This window comes from Mytilus edulis, chromosome 3 (genome assembly GCF_963676685.1).
Source record: "Mytilus edulis chromosome 3, xbMytEdul2.2, whole genome shotgun sequence".
NCBI classification, from domain to species: domain Eukaryota; kingdom Metazoa; phylum Mollusca; class Bivalvia; order Mytilida; family Mytilidae; genus Mytilus; species Mytilus edulis.
Window position 1 is genome coordinate 94,624,154 of NC_092346.1, and position 27,728 is coordinate 94,651,881.

The 27,728-nt window shown below is 31.1% G+C and overlaps 1 protein-coding gene and 1 long non-coding RNA gene across 2 annotated transcripts; both read right to left on the reverse strand.

Annotated features, from left to right (window-relative positions):
- Positions 1-18,209: 18,209 nt before the first annotated feature.
- Positions 18,210-20,482, reverse strand: LOC139517816 (uncharacterized). The gene is made up of 2 exons (XR_011663211.1): positions 20,080-20,482; positions 18,210-18,732 (listed from the first exon to the last, which is right to left on the reverse strand). It is a non-coding gene; the product is annotated as an uncharacterized lncRNA (long non-coding RNA).
- Positions 20,483-23,971: 3,489 nt separating this feature from the next.
- On the reverse strand, positions 23,972-27,706 carry LOC139517818 (uncharacterized). Its single transcript, XM_071309261.1, has 4 exons — positions 27,169-27,706; positions 26,539-26,569; positions 25,636-25,731; positions 23,972-24,705 (listed from the first exon to the last, which is right to left on the reverse strand). Exons 1-4 carry the CDS (start codon positions 27,493-27,495, stop codon positions 24,308-24,310), a joined length of 852 nt encoding a protein of 283 aa, XP_071165362.1. The 5' UTR covers positions 27,496-27,706; the 3' UTR covers positions 23,972-24,307.
- Between the last annotated feature and the right edge of the window lie 22 nt (positions 27,707-27,728).

Consider the following 27,728-nt stretch of genomic DNA (forward strand, 5'->3'; position numbering starts at 1 on the left):
ACAAGATATAAAGAAGTAAATTAATTAAATACTTAGTGTCAAAGTAGCCGAACGTTATCACTAGCGTAATTTAAAAAAAGTACAAACTATTTTGTCAAGTGTTGTTTGACTAATTAAATATCTCATGATACACGGCGGCCGACTAAAGTAAAACCAAACACAATTTGACGTATAATGAGTGATATTTTTTTCCTTGTGATGTTTTATATTGAAATTGTCAATTTGTTGATATAAATATACTACATGTAGTAGCACTTTACTCATTTTAGTAATGTTAGTTAGTACTCTTATCATATCTGATTTAGTAATGTAAATGAAATTGCGGTATGATCCAGACTCCACATATTGCACTACAATAATAAAAATAAATCTACTCTATCGTTGTCTGATCTTGAAGCGGTTGCCAGGCTTTCAAACTAACAGGAAACCGTACGCATCCTCAATCTTAATGTACAGCTCATCATGGGACTTTTCTAAACAATTAAAAATACGTCATATGTTATGTTTTCCCCTTGCTTCAAATATTTTGTTTTGGATTATTTATATCAAATTTGCAGATATATGTTTGTAAATACGTGCATTCAAATGATATGGAGGTATTATAAGATTAAGATAATGCAAGGGCGACTACAGATACATTTTTGTAACTTAATGGTTGATTTTCAAAGACTCCGAGAGAAAACGTTACGTAACATGCGTTACCGTTAAAATCAACCAAAATCAATTAATACCATGAAAGAAATATATTTTCCCAACAGTAATACAGCATTCCCATAAGATTGTTTCATTTTTGCATTTATTTTGACTCGATTTTTCTACTGGAAGTATCCTTGAATTGAAATTGCACCTATGACCTTTGAACTCGATTTAAAAAAAAATGCACCATAATTTCTTTTGACGACCGGGATATTTAAAAAGTACACATTCTTAGCTTTCCAGTGATATATAATTTAGCCGTGTGTTAGGTAGGTGCATTAAAAATGTAAATTTGGCTCTCATATCACTCGCCTATTTACGCCAGACGCGCGTTTTGTCTGCAAAAGACTCATCAGTGACTCTCGAAAAGAAAAATGTTAAAAAAAGCAGAATAATGTACGGTGTTGAAGAGCATTGAAGACCAAAAATTCCTAAAGGGTTTGCCAAATACAGCTGAGGTAATCTATTTCTATTTTCATCTTTCAAAAATTCAAAGTTTGCTTAAACGCACTTTGGGGAAGTATAGGGAATATTACTTCTGAAGAATGGATAGTTGCCAATTGAAATTTGAAATCATTATCTCTGTCATTAATTCTAATTTGAAGTCGTCCAAGCGTGTCACTTTCCTGAAAAAGATCAAAAGATATAACAAAACTTCTTCTTTCGGTAGTATTCTAAATTGCAATTCACTGAGATATGATACTCCATCACGACCTTGAATGTGGGTCATTAATATATATGAAAGGAAAGTGAAATTAAAGTATACTTTGTCGGATATCTTTTCCTTTTTTCTTTTAGTTGGTTCTGGATGAATTCTCGGGTTTTTTATTTTTATAAATGCGGTTCTTCGACGTTTGAGGCGACTTTATTTATAAAGGAGACTGTGTTTTTATTGCTGTTTATTGTGATTATTTAAAGGTTGCAATTGTAGCAAAAAAAAAGTAGAAGAAAGCTGATTTCAAATTTTATTGCTATGGCCAAAGAACCATAAGTCTAGCTTTGTATGGAAAATGCGTTGTGGTCAATATATTTCTTCCAATGGTCTCTGTATCACTTTAGGAATGCACATGACTCAAGGTATTATTAGCAAATATCTAGAGAAATATCGGTAATGATAGATCTAATCATATGACAAAAACCTGCTTAGATGAAAAATGAATCAATAGAGAGAGATACATTTTGCAAATACGAAGTTATTAGTGATATTAAACAGTATGCTAGAAATTAAGAACAAACATATAATTGGGACATATTTTATTTTAACCAAACATTACTGCAAATGATGTTTGCCAAAATATAGGTTTTAAACTTTAAAAATATATTAATTTAATTTTTGGTATGTCACTAACTGAACAAAAATTGGGGGCCGTTAACTTCTGCTTATCTTACCTTGTCCTTTAAACGTTAGCATACACATTGTTAAAATCCAAACTAGACTAAGGTACAAGCATAAGGTATTCAGAAATGAACATGAATTTTACATTGAACGAGTTAACATCACTAAACCATGACAAAATGTGTATAGTTTGTAAATTTTCTTGATTTTCCTTTCTTTCCTTTCCAATTTGAATTAAATGTTAGATTGGAAAATTATGTGGGCACCCAAGAAATAAGTTTATATGTGGTGTGATTACGTAAATAGTTATAACAAATTGTTTTGTTGTTTCTTGACCGTGCACGTGTTACCACATTTTTGTGAAAATGATATTTATTATTAACTAATTGAGACGTCATCAGATTAAAATCTTTATGTTTTTCATATATATTTTTTCTCCCTATGATTTCAAAACATTATGTGCCAATATGAAGTAGTTGTCAAACTTTTTATTTTATAAGACCTAAACCGGGTCTAAAAGCCCTTACTCCTTTATAGTATTATTGACCTTCTATGATTATTATTCAATTAATATATAATTACAAAGAAAAGAAAATTAAGTAGGTGAGTAAACTAGAATATAATATATGATAATTTAAATTGTTATTTTAAAAAAAAGAATCATGCCATATGTCTCCTTGAACTTTCGAGAGCTTGAAACATCACTAACATAATTGAACCCTTTTACTGTGATCGTGATACACATCCTATGATTGTAAATTAGACTTTATTGATAGTTGAATTATCTTATTTCGTACAGTAGCAGTTTAAAACAATTGTAACCACTTTTTTATCTCCTTCATCTTAACTACATACTTAAAGCATCATTAGTAATGATTTGATTTTCTTTTGACTGTTTTGATAGACTAAAGACAACATTGAATAAACACCGTAATAATCTTGTTTGAGTTACTTTGAAATACTGTTATTTTGAATGCCTAACAAATGACATTGTCTTAAAACGTTTGCTCTTTTGACAAGTAATTTCATTCTTTATATATTTTTTTTAAATCTTTGAACTTGTTCATATAATTCTTATACGATGATAAACAAGTAATGGCTGATTTGATCATAAAATTGTATAAGGCCGAAATTTGCTTTGAACACCGGTATACTACTGCTGCCTTTATTTGTCATACTGTATAGACACCTGCTAGTTGTTGGTGATTGTCATCGCCATGTCCGTATTGTTATTTCTTTTTGTTGTTGGTTGATTTTTAGTTGACGTTTACCTCACATATCCTGTTGTTCCAATTCTAAAAATGGTTATATAGGCCAAGGCGAGGAACAGCAAGACAAGCAAAATATAGTTTTGTTCATTTTTGAAAGATCAAGTCGACCTCAAGACGTTTCTTTTATAACATTGTGTTTTTATGTGGCTCTCATGTTGACATGTCGCAAGTGACGTCGAATGGAAATAAATGACCCGTTAAAGAAACAAATTGAGTTGCTCACTTTTGATAACATGCTTGTTAATTTAGATCTAAGGATAATATTACTAGTAATCCTTTAGCTTTGACCGTTCATCAACTTTTCATGAACGATGGCATACTTCTATTCATAGATCTCAAAACTTAACGATACATTTTGTAACATGTAACCATGTACACAACAAACATCCTTATGCCTAGGAAATTTTAATACGTATAGTACTATCTAAAGATATGTTAGTATTATAATCAACACAATTGCATTAAAAAATAACAAAAAGCTCTATCAAGGATACCAATATGCCCTATCACCATCTCAGTTATGTGTGATTTGATTTATTATACTGAATGTTCAATCATTATGATTTCATATTTTCGAATTTAAAATTGAAAGTACCCAATTGTGATGTCATGTACAATACAACGTAACAGTTATAAGAGGAAAATACAGAAGTGATGCAAAACATATCTTTAATTTTGAGAGACTGCAAAAGTTTGTTTCAGGCCAGAACGTAGACCTTGAGCATTGTCTTCAATTTGTTGATGAAAAACTCAATTCATTGTCCTTTAAATTATTGGTCCACACGAGAGGGGGACACTCAAAAACTTGTCTCCCGCTGAGCCATATGCATGTTATAGAGTAAATTGTCAGCCTCGTATTATCCAATCGAAATATGGCACTTCGGTTTGAAGTATTATGATATAACTTGAATCTGTTCAAAAGTTCTGTCACTGAAAGTCATATATGTTACATATTTCGTACGGACGTTATCAAGTATCAGCATTTTCTCATTAACCTCTTCGTATCATTGAAATAGTATAATCCAGTAGCAGTATTGTCTTGTGTCTAAATATTTTTGTAAAACAATATTAAAGGATGATTATACATTTTTGTACATAAAAAAACTTTGTGTAATTTCGATTAATTATAATGGGCTACCAAAGGAAGCTGTAGGGTGATTTTTTTAACTTGTCGGTTCGTGCAATGTTTTGAGCAAAGTTATTGGAAGGAACTCTCTATGTTCATTACTTTAGGAATATTTATCAAAAAGTAGTATTTTGATATGCAGCCCCGTTCATCTATTTAGTCAGACGTCTTATAAATGTTTGTTAATGTCTATTTGAATTGTTCTTATTGTAGAAAAAATAATTCTCATGAAAAATTTACCAATCACGACTCTCAATATTTTCTCGATAAAAATTTGTCCGCATAAAACAATAATTCTTTGTTGCGTTTGATTTTTAGATTTATCTTTAGTCCTCAATATTTAAACTTAAAAAGGGTATAAAGAATAGTCATGTGACGGTTAATAATCAAACACGACTCATGGCAATGCGTAATAGGTCAATGAACAGTGTCACATGATAGAAATGTCCAGTATGATATAATAAAACGCAAGGAGGCTTAGAGAAATATTACTTGGTCTTTAAATATTTGTAATATGTATTTCTTCTCTCAGTTCACAAAACGTTACTGCTGAGATTCTAAGACCAATGCAAGAAATAAACATTCGGACAACGTATGCCAACTTAACTTTCAATGAACAGACAAAAAGGTCGGTGTATTATATGAGCGTCGTCGCACCGACTGATACGACAGGAAAATCAAATCATGGAGTCTTCGTTTTAACCAGAGGTATTGTAGCACTATTTAATATAAAATTAAGAAACTTATATTTACTGACAGTCTTGTTAAATGTGCTATGATTGCCAATGGGACAACTTTCCACCTAAGTTCAAAAAAAGTTGATGTAAGCTTTTATAGGCAACCATACGGCCTTCAACATTGAGAAACATTCATAGGAGAGAGAGAGAGAGAGATCAACTGTTTATAATTTAGAGTGTTTTGAAAAAAATGTATTTTAGTAAGCAATCAATATATATATATTGGATCATTATATATTTCAGTGTCGGATACAGCTGATAATTTATCGGTATTCGACGTAACCGTTACTATAGAGAAGGATATACATTCATGGAGCTATTACATAATAACTCTTTCATCAATGTCAACCAACACTTAATATGAAATATGTGCAAGTCGTGTTGCAGGCTTTATCGACGAAACGCACGTCTGGCGTACTAAATAATAATCCTGGTACCTTTTATAACTATTTACACCTCTGGGTCGATGCCACTGCTGGTGGACGTTTCGTCCCCGAGGGTATCACCAGCCCAGTAGTCATCATTTCGGTTGTGACATGAATATCAATAATGTGGTAATGTTTTATAAATTTCCTGTTTACAAAAATTTGAATTTTTAGAAAAACTAAGGATTTTCTTATCCCAGGCATAGGTTACCTTAGCCGTTTTTGGCACAACTTTTTGGAATTTTGGATCCTTAATGCTCTTCAACTTTGTACTTGTTTGGCTTTATAAATATTTTGACATGATCGTCACTGATGAGTCTTATGTAGACGAAACGCGCGTCTGGCGTACTAAACTATAATCATGGTACCTTTTATAACTATTTATCGAATACACAGAGTTATTCGATAAAGGTTGTTCCTATGAAGACTCGAGGACAAAACACCTTGAAGTAACAAAGTATGTTGCTCGCAATGAAGGCTGCAAAGCGGGACATGTAGGTGTCTTTCCAGTATTCAACGAAGCTTTCAATATAAATGGTGATGAACTATGCTTTAAATATGATTCGTTTAGAATGCCACAATATTTCAACATGACAAGGAATTCTAATGGTATAGTATTATACCTGAACGAAACAAAGGTGGAAGCAGATAAAGGTCACATAGATTGCTTGTACTTTGACATTACTTTAATACGTGACGCAAGTTACGCCCCATGGCTGGTTTAATTTCAAAGTTGGCGATTGGATATTATCCCAGAAACCTCCGAGTGCAACAGTAAGGGCATCTAGTAAAATCGGATGGTATACTGCTGCCAATATATATGAGAGTAAATAAAGCGACGTGCACGAATGCGAAAACACTGGAGTGTGATAGTAATGTTTTGTATTATGTTATGTATATGATAATTATATTTACAAAATCATGTACTCTGAATATATCATAATGTACCTGTTTAATAACTGTAAAGCTAATGAGTTCAGTACAGAATTTATTTAAGTACGAAGTGTTATAAAACTAGTTGTATTTGAGACATAAACGCACAAGCTGTTTATATAGTATGAGAATAAACAGAGACAATAGTATACCATATAAACAATATAGTCACGTGTAACAAGTGTTTCCCGTTACATCGAAAAGATATAATAGTTTTTGCTTACCAATACAACAGGCTCGATTCGACAGCATTCTTTTATTAAGTATGAAAACTACAAGAAAATCAAAATGGATTCTATTCTATATATTAAACATTGTCCTTTCATAAAATGTTAAGCAGTCATGTGATTTTTAATTATGTAATACATTTTTGACAGTGACAATAAAACAAAAATTCACTAAAAGTGAAAATCTACAAATTGTATAGTATAGGGTTATTAGTTTTGTTTGGAAATACATCGATGGGGTTCACCAATGTCAAAGACCATAAAGAATTAAGCTTAAAATGGTCTTCTAATCACGTATTATTCTTAATTTATAACTCTGTGGCAATTTTTTTTAAATAAGCTGTCAAAATCAGTAACATCAAGATTCTGCATTCATTCTGCAATATTTTGCGCAAAATCAATAGATCAAATCGGTGGTGTTCTTTTTTCCGAAATATCAGTAATCAAAGACTTTAAAATTATGTCATGGTTTAATTTATATTCACTTCCACAAATGAGACTGACGTAGCATTAGTCACGTCAATACTCTGTTTAAAATAGATAACGACATTTTTGTCCTAAATACAGCCGCTTGTATTCTCGTTTAAATTGTTTCATATTTTGTCAAGGCTTTGCTTTTACAGCGTACTATATACGGTTGGATGTTTGCTAATTGTTGAACATGTCCGATAACTTATAGGTACTTATTTCCATGTCATTTGGTCCACATCTAAATATTTTCATAACGTTAAAGTTAATATGTTCTTTGTCGTGTGATCTTTGTCTGCTCCCGTCTGTATTATACTCTATCAATTACAATTTAAACAGTATCGAAGGTATTAAGATAAAAAGCCATGTTTGACAAAATAGATGTATTCGCTCCTAATTATAAAATAATGACGATGCAGATGTAACGTTTTTCTCGCTTATTAGTTACTACTTATAATTAAATGTCGATTGATGAATTTGGCTATTTTCTTTAGGCAATTTTGACATATAGCTCTTCAACGGATTCGGTACTTATACATCGTTGGATTTCAAATGTTTGCCTTTGAGCGTTCCTGATGAAGGTAAATCCAGAAAAAGCGCTTCGGACGCAAGAAAAAAATAAACGTGTTTTTTTCAATTGCTTTATGAGAGATATGGTATATACATCTACGACAGAGTGATAACGACGATAGATATAACCTTATATCTAATATCTACATCTAAACATAGATAGATATAATCCTTATATCTAATATCTACATCTAAAAATAGATAGATATAACCTAATATCTAATATCTACATCTAAAAATAGATAGATATAACCTAATATCTAATATCTACATCTAAAAATACTTTCATGTCTTCTGCAGCCTAGAAGTCAGCACTTCTGTGCTGACATAAAACATCATTGATATGGTCATATTCATAGACTAACTATTTACAAAAAACTTTGAATTTTTGAAATACTAAGGCTTTTCTACCTCAGGAATAGATTACCTTAGCTGTATGTGGCAAAAACCTTTTAGGAATTTTGGTCATCAATGCTCTTCAACTTCGTACTATATTTGGCCTTTTTTTTTTTTTTTTTAAACTTTTTTGGATTCGAACGTTACGAATTAGTCTGTTGTGGACGAAACGCGCGTCTGTCGTAAATAAGAAATTGTATCCTGGTATCTATGATGAGTGTATTTGTACATTTTTTTCTTAATTGCGTAAAATATTACAAAAAATTTTTAAAATGTTATATTTTAAACACAATTTCATATTAAGGATATGTCGTATTGCGTAATTATGATTTATAAAATTCAAATATAGTTTTGTGTCATTCTGTATTGCGTATTAGATTAAAATATAACTTTAAAAATACCTACTGCATAATAGCCATACTGTACTATCTATTGATATTGATTGTAAGATAATTGATTTCCATTAACGTTTAAAAATATAGGTACACTATATCATTTAACAACAGTATGAAAAAGTGTAATTAACAAATAAGAATCCAGGGAAAATGAAAATAGACATGTTATACACCGCCACATTCTTTAGTGTCTTTCTTAGTCATTAGTATTTAGTGCACACTTACTAACAATTATGTATTAATATTTTTGTAATTGATATAAAACACATAAAAAAAAACATAATTGGAAAGCTAATCTTGATTTATATCTATTTTTTAGAAATTTACCGGTGACGTTACTTTTTGTGGCGCTGATACATTCGTGCGACATACACACAGTCGCAATTATATTATGCTGCTTTTATGTACTGTCCTAAATGAATTTTAGTTATTCGCTGTTATTCTGTAGGTGACATGGCGAATTGTTCTATTATTCATGTATAACTCTGTCTTGAGTGTTTGGTGGTTATTTTTCATTTGTTTGTACTGCATTCTTGAATGCATATCAAACCGATTTTTTTTTTATGATATTCACATGCAACATAATTTGATCTGGTAATTTTTACCTGCTATTTAGTTAGACTTGGCGCAAATATATGAAGATTATGTACTGAGATTCGTCTTAATAGTATGCATTTCTAGAACGATCTCATAAAATCGATCCTACAGCTCTATATTAATTATCATATTCAGCTAGTTACTTCAATTATAAAGGTATTATAATGTAAAGATCTTCAAACGCTTTGTTTTCAAGCTCATGATTAAGATAAGGTTCGTGTTTTTCAGTCTTTAGTTTCCTATGTGTGTTTTGTGCAATGGTGTTTGTCTTTTGGTCTTTTTCATCTGTATTTATTAATTATGTTATCTATATAAAAAAGAAGATGTGGTATGATTTCCAATGAGAAAACTCTCCACAAGAGCCCAAACGACATAGAAACTAACGGCTATATGTCATCGTAAGGCCTTCTAAAATGAACAAAGCCCATAACGCATAATCAGCTATAAAAGGCTCCAAAATCATAGAAGTTAAACATCCAAATGGGAAAACTAACAGCCTATTTAATGTAGAATAATGAACGAAAAACAAATATGTAACACAGCAACAAACGACAACCACTAAATTACAGGCTCCAGACCTGGGTAGGTACATGAATGCATCATATGGTGGGGTTAAACATGTACATCCCATAAAAACACAAAATCATTAGGTACAGATCTGAGTGCTTACTGTTACTGACAGCTAGTTCAAAGCCAATTCAACTTTTAAATTAAGTTCGTGCATCTTAAACTAAAATATGGTTGTATGGGCTGTTCTGATAATGCTCATATGTCGTTTGTCTTTTAAGAAAGAGTCATCCGATTTCTTTGGATAACGTCAATAAATGATGTCATTAGAAAATAAGCATTCAACTGAAAAGTCATCAAAACATTTACACATAAACAAAAGATGACAAAAATTTGTCGAAACCATATCAACTTAGATATTCGGTTAACTTCCCCAAGTATGTTATAAATCGTTTGCTCATGTCACTTTTTCAATTTTCCTCGTATATTATAATATAAGTGTATTCAATCACAGGAACAAGAAATATTTGCACTTTTAAATACAGCTGTTTTCCAATCAACGCCTCTTTTTGAGAGATATATAATATTTATAGTTTTTAATTTGTTTACGTACTTGTTCCCAGATATGATATCTTTGTTTCGTTTCATATAGAGATACATTGGGACTGTTACCAGTATACAATAACATTTTAAATGAATTCTGTAGTAAGCACAAAGTGAAGGTTGGGCTAGTACAGAATTGTAGTATAAGTTTAAAGTCGAGGCATGTATAGATGCTGAAAATATACAATACAAAGAAATGCAACCCAGAACTCGGCGATCCTAACGAATTGCCGTCTTTGTCCTACAGTGATAGATGTTATTGAACGGGACTTGGAATTTTATTCATTTTACGGTCGGTTGATTCGTTATGCTATTGGTCGTGCTAAACTATCTATCATGAAGGGCCGATCCATAATAAAATCAATATAAATTCTAGCCCCTAAGAACTTCAAGTTTTGATAGAACTGTGATATAAAATAACGACATCTTCTATTTCAAAATGTATTTCCGTACTTAATAAATAATTCTCCTTAGCCATGATATTTATGTTGCCTTAAACTGGTGTGATAAGTTTTATTAGCATGTTTCCCTTTTGGCGAGGAATTTATTCAAGAGGCAAGTTACATCACTAGATTTGTTTCCATACTTGCCCTTTCAGAAACAAAACCGAATCGTATATAGAGTTCTGACCATTAAATTATAAAAGAATTATTAATCAATTCACATCCATATAATTTACATTGAATACATTTGGATGAACTCATGAATAAGGTACACAGTCATATGTGTGTCCACATCGATTACCATAGTGATCAAATGTGTTCTTAAACAATGATCATATGTGTAGTTATTTCATTAGTACATATATCTCCGTATACAATACTATTCTACCAATATCTTTAAGTAATGTTTCATTCAAACAGTATCTTCATAGAAAAATACATTTCAGCAGTATATCCATATAATGAATTATTCCAGTAGTAACTATATATGACGAAATATTTAGCCTTTCCGAATAAAGTATCTTTCTGGCAGTATATACCACGCATCAAGATATAATCATGGTACTTTGATAACTATTTACAACATTGGGTCGATGCCACTGTTGGCGGACGTTTTGTCCCATCCCCGAGGGTATCAACAGCCAAGAAGTCAGCACTTCTCTGTTGACATGCATATCAATTATATGGTCTTTTTTTTTTAAATTAACGGTTTGCAAAAGTATGAATTATTCGAAATACTAAGGATTGTCTTATCCCAGGCATAGATAATCTTAGCCGTAATTGGCACCACTTTTTGGAGTTTTGGGTCCTCAATGATCTTCAAATTTACACATGTTTGGCTTTCCACCTTTTTTATATGAGCGTCACTGATGAGTCTTATGAAGATGAAACACGCTCTAATGTATCAAATTATAAGCCTGATACCTTTGCTAACTCCTTACATATGATATAGCAAATTATATCTCTTTTCAATGATGCGTTTACGCGATGCTGACCAATATATAATTAACAGCTATTAATTATTTTAAAATATTACAAGTTATCAAATTTAGAAGCATGTGTCTAAAACTGCACTTTTAAAAAACAACACAACAAAACAAAACAAAACAAAACAACATAAATATATGTATAATAGATCAACTGAACACATTGTCTCTAAATATAAAATGTATATGCACAAGGCATATGAATGAACAGTTTACTTAAATGAAATGGTATAATAATATCGTTTATTAAAGTTGAATAATAATAGAAACATAGTATTAAAATTCGAGGATGTATAAGTACCGAAACCGTTGAAGAGCTATATGACAAAAAAAAACTAAAATAAATAGCCAAATTCATCTAACGTCAACTTTGCCTGAGGGAATTGAAACCTTAGTTATTTTTTTATTAATTTCAAAATTTATAAACGGACAATTTTAGAAAAGTTTAAAATTGAAACAAACGAATGAAAGGAAGAAAAATTGTTTACATATAAAAACAAGAAGATGTGGTATGCGATTGCAAAAGATATAATGCTCCACAAGATACCAAATGCCGACATTCGTTTATGTGTATTTCGTCGATCAATAGGTGCAGGAATTCAAAGAATAAACTCTGGCTATATGTCTACAGTGTAGGTTTTGGTCAGCATATTGAAGGTCATAAGTTGTCCAGAAACTATTTATATATTTGTCCTTTGTTCTGTACATTGTTGTCTAATTGACAATCATACTTTTTTTTTAAAGTACTATATATACTGTGACAGCCATGGTTTGAGAATGTAAAACTTGAACTTACTCGTTTATAACCTAATTTCTGTCCATTGTTTTTTTTATCGGGTATATAATCTAGGTTTAATATTGCATATGACATTATTTCAGTGTATTGTGATTTTTTTTCCAATCTGTTTATAATAGACTAGGGAAAATCCTATTTTTTTTTCGGTCAAGTAAACTGGTGACACAATAAGTTTAATTACGATTCAGCTAAAAATAAAATGAACGGTTTTGTTGTATTAATTATACTTCCGTACTTGAATGAGTAAAGTCGATTAAAACTGTTATTTACTGTTGTTTGTTCTTGTGTTATGCTATACATCTAAAATAGTGTCAAAGGTTAGTTGAGGTCTAACACATGTAACCCTAAATCTATGACAAACAGGACGATTTCAGCTTCCCAATTATCAATTTCCCATTTTCCAGCAGTAACATACCCTCTGTCTCTATCGTATTGTGTTTGCATATTTCATTTGATACGTTATACCCGTGCATGTTCACTCTTTACGGACTTCATATACAGGAGTGTGCTTCCTACGCAGAAACTGCTCTAACAAAGTTATAAGAAGGAAAGATTAAAAATGACACTTCGTTAATTTTAGGAACATCATCACGAATTGGTTGATTCATATGATTTGTCTGTTTCTAAACTAACTAAGGACATTGTTACCACGTCTCAGATTGGGGTTTACCATTTACGTCGTCTGGTATTTTAAGTACCTAACATTATCTATTCCCAAATATGACTGTTTTGCTGAGTATGAATTCGCATTGCTATAAAACGTGTTATTGGATTTGTTTATCCAACATTCATGTATTTAGTTATGATATTGTATTTGTAAATCTGATAGGATATTGTTGAATGTCTTATCGTTTGTAGATGTAATTCTATTATTAATTTCTATTCGTATGTAAAAGTAAAGATAATATTCACTCTGTTCATTTATAATTTTTGTTTAAAGCAACTATATGTACCCGACTTATTTGCTATATAGTTTGATTTAGATGAAATACCGACATAGCTAGATAATACAATTATTTTCCTAATTTCGAACATAATTCTATATCAATATTCTTGTAATTGTTATAAAATACATCAATCAACATAATTACAAACCTAATCTTGAATAACATCCAATTTTAAGAAATTTACCTGTGACGTCACTTGTGTGGCGTTGATACAGTCATGGGACGGACAGTTCGTAGTTCTGTTGTGCTGTTTTTGTGTACTGTCCTATGTTGTTTTACGTGTTCGTTGTTTTTCTGATGTTAGCATGTAAAAATGTAACTATTGTATTGTTTATTTGTGTATTTATATGTCCTAATTAATCTTGCATTTATTTGTACATATATTCCTGTCATGATATGTTGTCATTTTAGTGATTCAGCATTGTCATAAAAGCGCGAGGTTCGGCTAGCAACAAATCCAGGTTCAAACCAATATTTGTTCTTAAAATGTCCTGTACAAAGTCATAAAAACGTTGTCTTATAGTTCGTTTCTGTGTGTGTTGCATTGTCGTTTTTTTGTTGGTTTTTTTTTTGTTGCACTTAAGTGTTTCGTTGTTTGCCTCTTATATAATTGATGTGTTTCCCTCGGTTTTAGTTTGAAACTCGGATTTGTTTTCTCTTGGTCGTCTTCAACGAGTGACTTCAACAATAAGCGAAATCCATATCTTATTGTAGTAAGAATCTCCGACATGACATATTTGACAACAATTTAAACGATGAACTGGTGAGTTTGAACCCATTATGATAGTATCATTACAGTAAACATGCATATATCAATGTACTAAGTCAGATGGTGTGGTTGCGTATTATGCAATCACACTTAGAAGATAGCCGAAAAAACATAACGATATTAACACACTAAACTTTTACAGTAAGTTTTTAAATTTCTATAAATTGATATTCCGGCTTGGATGTTATCTATACACAACGCCTTGCAAAGTACCTATATATTGAAATTCTTGTTAGCATGGCAACTATAACTAAAAAGCACTGAATAGTACATTAGAAAGGTATCTATACATTGCAATGCCTAATAGCCTGGTAACTATACAACGATTTCAAATCCAAGGTTAACCCATGAAAGTGTTCCGCTTAATTCCAATTGGTTCCAATCAATCATAACAAGTGTTGAAAAGAAATACAATCATAGTAGTATGTACATCTGAACTTTTGTATAAAGATTTGGTAATACTTAATGAATAAGATGCAATCACTTATATAAAATCAGATGCAAACATCTTTTCAGATACTTGTGTATAACATGAATAAATAGTTTGCTATTTATAAAGGAAATAGATCAAGATTGTGTTTCTAGAAAACAAAGTATTTTCAGAAAATACACTAACCCTAGGATCCACGCAGTTTATAACTAGTTTACAAATCTTTTCGTAACAACAAATTATGATTTCCCTTTTTCTTATATAGTAACTGTCTAATTAGTTATCAAAGGTACCAGGTTTATAATTTAGTACGCCAGACGCGCGTTTTGGGGACTAGTAAAATGTTACTTTTAAGACTAACGTATTGTGCGCTTTGGTTTTCAATATTTTTAGGGCAAAAAATATGGTTATCCTAACATGAATCGTACGCTGAATCATTGATATCTTCCTTTGTTTCTCCTTGTATAAACTTTTTTCAATTTTCATTTCCGAAACCTCTATGCATGCAATAGAGTATTTTTTGTATAAAATATCGATTGTAATAGAAAACATTCCCACACACCATCAATAGAAACAACAAACACATATTCTCTTTCATGATACATTTTAAAACGTAAAGTCCTTAATACAAATCATATATTCTGTCAAACAAAATGTGTTATTATAAAAAAGACGTCCCCACAAAACTTGAAAGTGGTTTAAAGAAATGCACATAATACTATATGATACACTGAAAAACGATTTTGCACTGCTTGTAATGAATAAGTTTTCATTGGCGATGAGGTTATTCCCTAAATGTAATGATGTGTGTATATTTAAGATAACTGATTTTCACATTTCCTTCCTTTTTTATAATATAGTAGGTTTACATACCACAGTACCACTTATGAGCACCACTGATGAGAAATCGCTTTTTGAAATAAGCATACAGTGCAGTAAAATCGGTATTGCAGTATCATTTTGTGTTATTAAAAGCCAGACGGGTTGTGATTTGCCTTATATTTTGACCTTAACGTAAGATAATTGAAGATCCTTAAATAATTTTCTACCTTAATTCAAAATAATAATTATTTTCAGTAAATGTACAATTCCATTCATATATTACTTTTAATACATTTTTTAATCGTAAAATGGGTTTTACGATTTATAAAAAAAAGGCCATTACTTAATAACGTGGTCAAAAATATAACTTAGTTTCATATTAGGTTCAAAATGCAAACTCATTTGTCACATATTAATAAAAGTTCCTTATTTGGTTTCAAATATTTCGACTATTTTCAGAAATCTATTCGCAATCACCATGACGTAGATATATCTCGGTTCACCAAATTTTATATGAAACAGATTTCAAATCGACTGGGGATTAATTCTTATGTTTCCATTATTATGGTTGTTTTTGTGTTGCAAGTTCCAAGAAAATACAAAATAGATACTATTCAAAACTATTTCCTTGCGCTGGTTTCAATATTATTACTCAAAGTATTTATATATTTTTTAAAGAATTGATATGGTATCATGTACATAAAACTGTATGCATCATGCAATCGTCAATATTTATGTGTCATGCGCTGTAAATACTGTTCTGCATTTTGACAGTTAGTCGTTGACAAAAATAGAACAGTAACACTTTACCACAATATAATAACGGTCATCAACATCACTTTCACGGCGCTGTTCATCGAAAGCATCCAATATTTCTGAGTAGTTCTAAACATACATTGTAGGAATTGCACTACCTGGCATTGTCTACTGCTACACGAAGACTTGACTTGTCAAAGCCATCCAAATCCTAAAAGTTACTGTTCTATAACAGTACGGAAGAAACTTAATAAACGGTCAATATCAATACATAGTCATTATGACCAAAACCAGCAACCCTTGCAAACATTTTGTCTTCTTTATATGGTTTCAATAACTTATGACAATTTCAAAATTCATTGAAAGTACAAGATATAAAAATTTACTTTCTTCATTATAAAAAAAAACTTAATACCACAGTATTTATTTTATAACGCAAAGTGTTCCATATTTCAGATTCGATAAATATGAAGGTTTTTAACCGGATTTTTGTGACAAAAATGTCGGTTATTGATTTGGGGATGTACGGCGGGCGGGCGGTCGGCAATCAAATCTTGTCCGTGCATTAACTCATGAACCGTTCAACCAAAGCTTTTAAAATTTTAATATGTTGTTACTGACAACTAAATGAAGGTCAAGTTCAATAATGGCGATTTTGACTTTTACCGTTCAGGAGTTATGGTTCTTGAAAGATTGAAAAATGGAGTTTCCAGTAGTATCCGTGCATTTACGCATGAACTGTTCTACCTAAGCTTCCCAAATTTTAATATGTTGTTACTGATGACAAAATGGAGGTTAAGTTCAATAATGGCGATTTTGACTTTTATCGTTCAGGAGTTATGGTTCTTGAAAGATTGAAAAATGGAGTTTCCAGTCGTGTCCGTTCATTTACGCATGAACTGTTCTACCTAAGCTTCCCAAATTTTAATATGTTGTTACTGAAGACAAAGTAGAGGTCAAGTTCAATAATGACGATTTTGACTTTTACCATTCAGGAGTTATGGTTCTTGAAAGATTGAAAAATGGTGTTTCCCGTCGTGTCCGTGCATTTTCTCATGAACCATTCAACCAAAGCTTTTGAAATTTTTATATGTTGTTACTGATGGCAAATTAGAGGTCAAGTTCAATAATAACGATTTTAACTTTTACCGTTCAGGAGTTATGGTTCTTGAAAGATTGTGAAATGGCGTTTCCATTCACGTTGTTGCATTTACTCATGAACCATTCAATCTAAGCTTTTCAAATTTTAAGATGTTGATTCTGATGACAAAAGGGAGGTCAAATTTGATATTGACGATTTTCACTTTCACCATTCATCAGTAATGGTTCTTGTGATATTGCCAGGACACAAATAAATATTAATAAATCCGGTTTGCTGTCGTTGTGACAGCCTCTTGTCTTTGCATTATTATTTCGACAAGGCTGAATGTAAACATTTCTCACAAGTTACACGTATGTAATTTTGTTTGTGTCAATATTTTGGAAACATATCATTATAACCTTTAGATATTAAAGTTGTTTTTCATTCAACTTATGAACAACTTTATAGTAAAGAGATGATAAGATGGATTTTTCAAAATATTGATAGGAACAAAACATTAATCATAAGCCAGTGGCAAAATGTATTGGAAATTGTCGATAAAGCTGTTGACCGCTTGTCAGTATGTCCGGCTTTTCGTTCGTGAGGTGGTGGCAAATTTTTAGACAATGTATATTACAGGTATGAAGGTTCTAAAGAAGAGGTGTGAGTATATTTCATTTCAAAGAAGATGTGAATATAATATTCAAAGTAGATCCGTTTAGAGAGAACACATTGTTTTAGTAAAGAATTCGAGTGTTATGACTTTAACATCAAGTCTTTTATCAGAAACGGTTTATTTACAGGGAACAGTTAAATGGGAGTATAAATGAAAATCTGAAAACAGGGGATTCGTGTTATGTACTGCACACCGAGAATAAACAAATATTGCAAATACATGCTAGTTGAATTTAATAAATGGTTCAAATAGATTGTGACATCGAGAAAACACCTATAACATTAGATTTTCTAGAAGTATAAACGTAAGTATCGTCAGAAAGGTGCATACTAACTACATCGTGTTTCTTCAACTGAATTGGAACGAAAATGTTACTTGTTTTGTAGACTCCGCTGCTATGATGAATCTGTATTGTTCTTTCCACAATAGTTTTGTTGGAATTTCCAGAGTTTATTTGAATATAATGAGTTACCTCAGAAACGGTAACGTCAGTTTTTGACTTACAATAGCAGGAGATCTGTATACAGGCGTAAAGGTAGTATAAACCTTCGGAGGGTATACTCACACCTGTCGAAATATTTCCACCGGAGGCTTTCAAAAGGGGTTCATTATTTATATAATCGTTTGTCAATGAATAGCTGCCTTTTAGAAGAGTTTGTGCTACAGGAAACGTTTTGTCCTTTTCGTTAGATTCCGTAGTTTCTGTGGTATTTTCTCGTGTCATGAAATATCCTGAAATCTGAAAAAAAACACAAGTTGTATCTTGCAAATAATAGTAAATACTGCAACAGTCTAATGCTAAAACAAAAAATGTATCTTCTTTCTGCTGACAAAAAAACGGTCATGCTGTCATGAATCATAATTACTGATTATATGCTTCTGTATTCACTTCTCGCTATATTCGGTCATTCGAATAATTAGAACATTACAGTCAGTTTATCTTACGAGTTGGATATTTAACTTACGCATCTAGAAAGCTACGTTTTGACGGTACAATAAGAAAATCCTTATCAGTATAGAGCTGCATGTGTTAATTTGTCGCACTTCAAATGATGTGTTGAATAAAAAATCAACATTCATATAGAATATAGAATTACATAAAAATATAGCTGTAATCGTTATTATAATAACCTTAAACTAATATTTATCCAAGACACTGGAAGGTTTATAAACTTGTCTGATAACCGAACATTTCTACTTATTGTATTTGTTTTACTACATACATGTACCTTATCATTTTCAGCCTACCGAGTAAGTTGTACTTGAACGGCTAGAACACTACATGAATAATACTTTTGTGTTGTTTACCTACGTTTTTCGTTGAATGTAGTAGAGATAATATATGAATAATGATGTCAACTAGAGATGACAGAATTATCAAAGGTATGCAGCAAAATTATCTACGACTTTGTAGCAATGAGTTTCTTTCACTTTTGATATTAATGATTTGCCTTACTTTGGTTTTGAGATGATATTTTTTTTTTTACCTCAAATTACTACAAAATTTGGTAGAGTTCATAAATTTATAGTGGAATTGAGTTATGCTACTAAAGGTAAAACATCAAGTCAAAGATTGGTTTGTGAACCAGATTTGTTTTAATTAAATTGATTTATGACAACTGAACAGCGATTTACTACTGTTGCATTTATATATACATGTATAACATGTTTTACAATGTATGTTGGGTCAAAGTGCCATTTACAGAATTCAACAAAAATTTGTCATTATCGCTGGTAATTTCAACTTCTAAGCAGTTTTTTGGAAATCAACATGGAGATTGCATCAAATAGGGTGTCACAGTTATAAAACTTTGATGACTTTTTCTATTTCATTGCATCCCTTTTTGATCAAAGGTTATTCGGTAAGTTAATTTGTGACGCTCTTCAAGAATATCAGTCTCGATATCAGTTGTAATTATGAATATTAGATTTTAATCCATACAGATTTCTTTAAGATATATGTTTAATACAAAGCCCCCTGGTCGATATTTTAAGATCTCAACATACTAACATCACAAACATAGAAAAGTTAATGCATTAATCTACTTATTAGATAAAATAGTAATAAAAATAATATAAAACTTACCAAAATCAGGATCATTACTGTCGATTCTGTCGTCGGTACACTAATATACTGCACTTGTTTCACATTTTGCACTGTATTCGTATCATTCGTGGCGTGTATCGGTAGCATTATAAGATGTTGTGTTTCTTTGGATATTGAGTCCACTTGCTCATTATGTAGCGGCGGCATGTGCAATATAATAATTACTTCTATAAAAACAGTGATCAATAAACAGAAAGATATAAATATACTTAAACAACATCCTCCTTTAATTTTTAAATGTTTAATGTGCAAATTATGAGATTTTTCATTCTCCAATTTTGAACCTTTTAGTAATGTGATGTTAGCCTTGGAATCCATTTTGGGTAAAACTTAGTCAGCATTGTATCAACATGTTTTGTTAAACAATCATGGGTTTTTACATAATGATTACGTTTTCGTTGAATTCGGTACAAAACAGCTTCCGTGTTTATTTACATAAACAAATAATCCTACACTGTTTTAAAATTTTAAAAATAGATACACGAATATACATTTAAAAGTGGGGTTTTACTGTTTCGTTTAAGTGGTTTACAATTCTGTGAAGTATAATATCTTAAAATACTTGTTTTGAAATAAGAATACGTTATTGTTTATTATATGCATATATATGACTTGCATTGCGTGCATTGATAAGGTTTAAGCACAAAAAGATATTATTTCTTTCATATATTCCTTTTGCATAAACGGTATTTTTATATTATCATGATTTATGACTTGCGAATTGCCTTTATTTATTCAGCATTATTCTGAAAATAAAAAGAACAAAAGAGCCTTACCCAAACAAAACTACATGGTTTAACTATATATAGTGGAGGGAGGGTGGGTACTTTTGAGGGTGGGTATTTTCAAAATACTTCTCTCTGTAATTATACAAGTCTGTTCACTTGCAGCTCAAAGTTAAAAAGAACGCTAACGTCAAATTGACATCACCACTATACATCTTATCGACAACATATGAATTTATAAAGGAAAGCACTGCAATGGCCGAGATTAAAACTGTCCACTAGAATAACCGAATTTATGTATATTACATAAATTATATTAATTTCCGATTAAAAATGAAATATTCATAATATAGTTTAGATGATTTTTATTATTGATAGACAGAGAGAAATCTTGGATTTCTTATAAAATAAAGAGGCCCTTCACTAGAATGCTGGACTAGTGAAGTAATTTGCATGCAATTGTTGTTGAATACAAAAAATTAAAAATTAAAAAAAATATGATGCAAGTAGTTGTTATTGTATTTGAAGTATCGGCGATCATGGTAAACTGTTCTGCAGGAAAATTGAAGATGAACAGACCTATTCATTATCACTGGACTAGTATATATTTGTTTAGGGGCCAGCTGAAGGACGCCTCCGGGTGCAGGAATTTCTCGCTACATTGAAGACCTGTTGGTGACCCTCTGCTGTTGTTTTTTATTTGGTCGGGTTGTTGTCTCTTTGACACATTCCCCATTTTCATTCTCAATTGTATTTGTTTGATTGTGGTCAAGTTTGTTCCCAAGTAAACTTGCTAAGTGTTAAATTACTGCCGAACTCGGTATCATAATACATGTATGTCCTGCATAATATTTTGGACAACCCCTCTCAACAGCCTGTATCTAAGATTATAAACACCAGTCATCAAGACTGACGAGTACAATGGGTAAGATACATTGTATTTACTTTTCTATTCAAAAAATTATTCTGTTTTCATCCAAAATCATCTGACCTTTAAAGAATTTTGTCAAGTGCATAGAATTTTAAAATTCCAATTATCTATTTTGATTTATTTTGTTTTCTTATCATTATGTGGATTTATTTACCTTACTCGTCTTGTTTTGTGCATTTTATAGTGGAATCAATTTGTTTAATGGATGCGAGTCCTTCTTTAACATCAATTGAACAATATTGTTTTTTTCTGCACATCCAATTCATTCGTGTGATGTGTTTGGGCTTTTGATTTTTCCATTTTATTAAGGACTTTCCGTATTGAATTTTCCTCGGAGTTCAGTATTTTTGTGATTTTACTTTTTTCAACGAACATTATTAAAGAGGTAAATAGTTTGTACAGCTATTGTTTGATGCACTAATATCTTTTTTAACAATTCTATCTTGAGCTTTTTTATTATACATTCTTAAAAACAATGTAGATGTAAGCAGACTTCGGCAAAAACCACGAATTCCAATATTCACGAAAAACAATCATTCGTAAAACCACGAGAACTGCTACCCTCAGAAATAAATGAATCCCCAGTATATAAACTTGTGTTAAAATGTCTATAAGCATCTATTCCAAATCGACATATTAGTACTTAACCTTCTATTATGTCATTCATGAATTGTTATATATAATTCTGGTTTTTGTATTTTAATCAATTCAATTGTCCTGAAATTCTAAATTTAAACCCATAAACTATGGGGATTTAAATTAGTTCCTTCTCTTTTTCGATTGATTAAAATGTGTTATGCGATTCCATGATATGCATGACACATATAAAACAGAAGACTTCCTTGTAGGGATTTACAAAATGTTTTGAAACATAATACAATTGGTTCTATAAACTTCTTCCTAGTTTTTTAATAAGTTTTGATTTTAAATATGTTTACTCTATACAACTTATATTAACAAAACATAAAAATCAATTAAAAGCACTTTTGTTTTGTTTTCAGTTTAATCCATGAAGTCTATCATCTTTCACATAATGATATGACTTATATTGACTTCTAGTAACAGTAGGACATAGATGTTCCAATCTAACAAATCGAATAAAAAGACCAATCATAGTAACAAAAAAAACTAAGGGAATCGCATGATCTCCAACAAGAGCGATACAAGGGAGTGTCTACAGGTTATACAACTTATGCAATGCATACATCGATCACTCGTGTTGCGAAACCACAATCAGTCAAAATTTCAAAGTTACAGATTATATACAATTCTGATAAAACAAAATTGAGGAGATTGAAAGCATATCGCAAGTGAGTTCAGATGCGGGCGCATTTTAATTATCAACAAATTCGTAATGGCGGCTGTAATACTTATAACAAATATTCATACATTAATTTTCTCTGCTGACATAAGGCGCTAATGGACGATATTTTAAGATTAATAAATAAGTATTGAGAATCCTAGACCGTCCTTCGGAAGAGGCTTGAATAAGTCTGAACAACTTAATGCGATTGAAAAACTTTAAACAATTATACTACATGTATTGTTGAGTTCAAGTTTACTTGGAAATTATAAATTATAAATGATCTTTCCTATAAAACGATTAACTATAATAATTGATCTTTACTAGTAAACGATAAATTATAAATGATCATTGCACCTCAAATATTATAAAGTCATCCGGTAAGGTTCTATTTCATTGAAGGCCTCGGTAGCCAAGTGGTCTAGGCAGTTGGTCAACAGCCATCCATAGCACGTAGGTTATGAGTTGAAACCCACTCTTGGCAGGTGCGTTTGTCTTTGATCTTAAATTATCAGGAATATCAGAGAGACGAAAGATACCAGAGGGACAGTCAAACTCATAGATCGAAAATAAGTGACAAAGCCATGGTTAAGAAAAGACAGTTGTCTTGCCGATGGTCGGTGGGTGGTTCGCTCTAGCCGGAAAAAACATAATTTCATCTCTCGGAAATGTTGTAGTGATGAGCCGATCTTTGATTGAATCTTTTTTTTTTATCAATTCACAACTTTGACACGGGATGAGACCCACTCACAGTTGAAGACTTTAGGTCGACTTGTCTTTTATTTGATTTTGATGTTAAGTTTATGTCTCATTGACGTATTATCAACTTCTCCTGTTATTCAAATATAGAAAAATATAGAAAAAAGTTAAATCACTAAAATACTGAACTCCGGGGAAAATTCAAAACGGAAAATCGCTAATCAAATTTATTGGCATCTTAACATAATACGTAAAACTTCTATCAGTTTAAAAAAGACTAATAAAAGTTCACTGGACTAGATAAATACATGTATAAATGACTGTAATACATTAGTATTTCAACATTGTTTATGAGATCGGCCACACAAATAGTAATTATTGTTCCATGTTATAGCTTCGCGTCTTCTGTTAGAATAGTTGGCGGTCCGCCTAACAGTCGGTTTCATTTCTCAATATTCAAACTTATACACCGCATATTTCAATATTATTAACTTCTCATGACGATTGTTCTCCCAAAACGATTTTCGCAAATTTCATAACTTGCAGGTTTCACAGTCTGAACATACCAAAATAGCTTCCGTACCTTGAAGTGGACACGTAATCATACGAAGACACTTCAGTTTTCAGGTTGAAATTCCCTTGCATCTGGAAAGTTCCACAAAGGAAGCTTGTGTATACCCGTTTTGATTCTGATGAACCTCCATATTTGGTCATCAGCAGAGTATCTATGGTATTAGGTAATAGTGGATGACTTTTGGTGACATTATGGTAGAATATTGGGACGGATTCAATGTCACCAAAATCAAAAGTTATTGCCACATAGACGAAATACAGAGCTCGATGAGGACCTGGTACTACAATACTGTTGGTCGTAGTGTTCATGTCTACTCCATGTTTGAATGATATCCCGAGAGGGTCTTTTTCTGTTCTCCATACAAATTTCTTATCTAAAATCAAATTAATTAACATTAAATTAAAATCTTTTAATATAAAATTTGGTATTCGTGATGTCAATTAAACACATCAAAATATTACTACTAATTTACTAGACTGATTTAATCCCACCTCAAATTATAGAATTGAGAATGGAGTCATAGAATACTTAAAAGACATTCAATTAAAGGAGTAACACGTTTTGAAATTTCGAATACATCTAAAATATATATTTCTTTATTTTTATTGAAATCCCTAGTTTTTATTTCAAAAAATTTACTTAGAAGTTTATATTTACAAACACGAAAACGATGCATGTATGATAAATAGAAATGACATAAAATTTTTGTGATTACCCGATATCAGTAATAATTATGCAAATTGACGTAAGTAAATACAAGTTGTTTAACTAATGGTTAAGATGTTGTGATATATTCTGTTATCGCGCAATAAAAACATACAACAAAGAACGCATGGTCCCAACATAATACTATTTTACAAATATAAGGATTCGCTGTAGTCGTTTGATAATCTAATGAAAGGTGGTACTCGACTGTTGTTATACATATTTATGTGGGATATCAAAGACGATTCTGTATATCATTTATAGTGTAATTATCATGTTATATTGAGTTCCGTATTGACTGTCTATATTTAGGCATCTTTAGAAATCTGGTGTATTAAAAATTTAAAAATAAACATACTTCATTGACATGTTTTGTTAAATGACGGCTGCCTAATGACTTTTGTAATAATGTTCCTCGTATGTTATTGACGTTTAGCACGGTAGTATTTTCTGGTCAGACGCGCGTTTCGTCTACAAAAGACTCATCAGTGACACTCGAATCCAAAAAAGTTAAAATGAGCATTGAGGACCAAAATTCCTAAAAGTCCTTAATAAGATGGTTTTCAACCATTCCGCTATTTCTCAGAATCATACAAACCTTTCAATTTGTCAACGTCCAGATTCATGTGAATTGAGTTTGGTCGATTTCTCCACCATTTAAGCTGGTCGTAAATATCCTCAATGTTTCCAGTATCTAAACAAAAAAGTATAATTTGCAAATCAAACACTTTCTGCAAATAAAATCGAAAAAATGATATTTGAAGCCCTTTAGAAGAAATAGTTGGAATTTACAAGTCATGTCTGTTTTGTTTGACAATCTAAGACTGAGGATTGAATAACTTACATTTCTTTTTTTTTACAAATACTATTTTTTTCAAAATCAATTAAATAAGTAAACTTAAACGTTAAGTTAGAAAAGTGGCTTGTTTTATGAAGAAACGTTACTGTTTAAATCGACTATAAATAGTTTTTACTGTGAAAGACATTTGTTTTCAAGATATTATCAGCCGGTTAATATCTCGATTTTCTAAATATTATTTATGATTCATTAACTTATCTTTTTATTTAAATTAAATATCGTAAGATTGTGTAGCCTTTTATTTCTTTCAACGAACTGCTTAAGTTTGTGTTTTTCAATATCTGATATAAATATCATTCTAACTAGGTCATCTAAATTTATGTTTCGTTCTGCGAAAAGGAAAATAAAATTCTCTTTAATCTTATCTTTCGGTACAATTGTGGTATTTAGTTCGTAAGATTAAAGTTTACAAGTCTAAGCCTATCTCTACTACAGATGGCAAAAAGAGCAATTAATTAAATATGTGTTTCTTTACAAGTGATTGTTTCGTTTACAGTGTTAATAAATGTACTAGTCTAATAATAAACGACTTTTAGGAATTACAGGTGCACTTTAACCACAATTTTTTTTTTAAATCGTTAAACAAGTAAGATATTTCTTCCTGATTGTTAAAATAGCTAGTGTATGAATGAAATCACTTACCTAACATTCTTTCTTGTTCTGTCATTATCATCTATAAATTTAAAGTAACAATCTTTTATGAAATTAATTTAAAAGATTGAATTCTATCAACCGATCCACCAACATCCAGAAATGACAAGTGTCGACAGAATACGCTGCCGGAGTAATATGATCTGCTGTCGACACCAAATTATCAAGACTCAAAACACAAAAAAATAACCTATATGATTACCAATGATGAAGTTTTATATGTCTATCTATACGATATCTGTTTTGCTTTTTTTCCCCGCATGAAGACCGTCCTCGAGAGACCGTCAGTTGTCTTCGGTGGACATAGTTGTCCAAATGACAATCATACCAAATTTCTTTTTGTTTAATATTGTACACAACAAACGGTACAGGAATACAACTAAACTAGTCTATAATAGCGATATAATAGATATTAAAAAAACACAATTCAGAAATAATAAAAACAATAAAATGTACCACATCAAATTATGCTCTCAGTACATGTTAAAGCATGCATAGAGAACTAAATTTGCTACCAACATTTCAATGTACACTGAAATATCAGGATTCTATTTTATCTAAAACAGCAATTATTGTTCTCCCACAATAAACAACAATTTACGAGTAATAAATGTTAATTACCTTTCCAATAAGTTTCGGTAAGAAGGATGGTTTTTTGGTGCAGCAAAGTTTCTGTTTACCATCCTTTGATTTCGTAATACTGTCAAAAAGAGTGTCTTTTGCTGTGATGTTCTTTCCAAGATAATCACACGGAATACACACACCAGAATCGGCCGGCAAGTTGAAAGACTCCAACTTTCCAGAGTTGTCAATTTCTGTTTTATTAATTCTGTCTTTATAGACAAGTATTGCCGCTAAAATTAACGCCATGAAAAAATTGGCAAAAATTGACGAAGTCAGTATACAGCGAAGTTTGTTTTCAAGACAAGATTTCTTATTTAAAGTCATGTTGCAAAACAATGGAATTAATTCAGAATGGTCTACCTATTGGATTTATCTAAAATGAAGTTGTTATAATCTATACCGATCTTTTTATTTATAACTAACTTACTTCCCGCTTAATAATGGACTATTTCGTTAGGCTATAAATAGCTAAATAGGTTTTTAGTCGGTAAAATTATCTACTACGTATTTTCGGAAAAGCCAATTTCAACCAACATAAAAAAAGAACTATTACATCT

Excerpts from the sequence above, each read along its gene's own strand:
- LOC139517818 (XM_071309261.1), bottom strand. The coding sequence starts at position 27,495 with ATGACTTTAAATAAGAAATCTTGTCTTGAAAACAAACTTCGCTGTATA. Across the intron at positions 26,570-27,168 it reads TACCGAAACTTATTGGAAAG|ATGATAATGACAGAACAAGA; the intron begins GTAATTAACATT and ends TTAAATTTATAG. Across the intron at positions 24,706-25,635 it reads GGACGTTGACAAATTGAAAG|ATAAGAAATTTGTATGGAGA; the intron begins GTTTGTATGATT and ends ATTTGATTTTAG.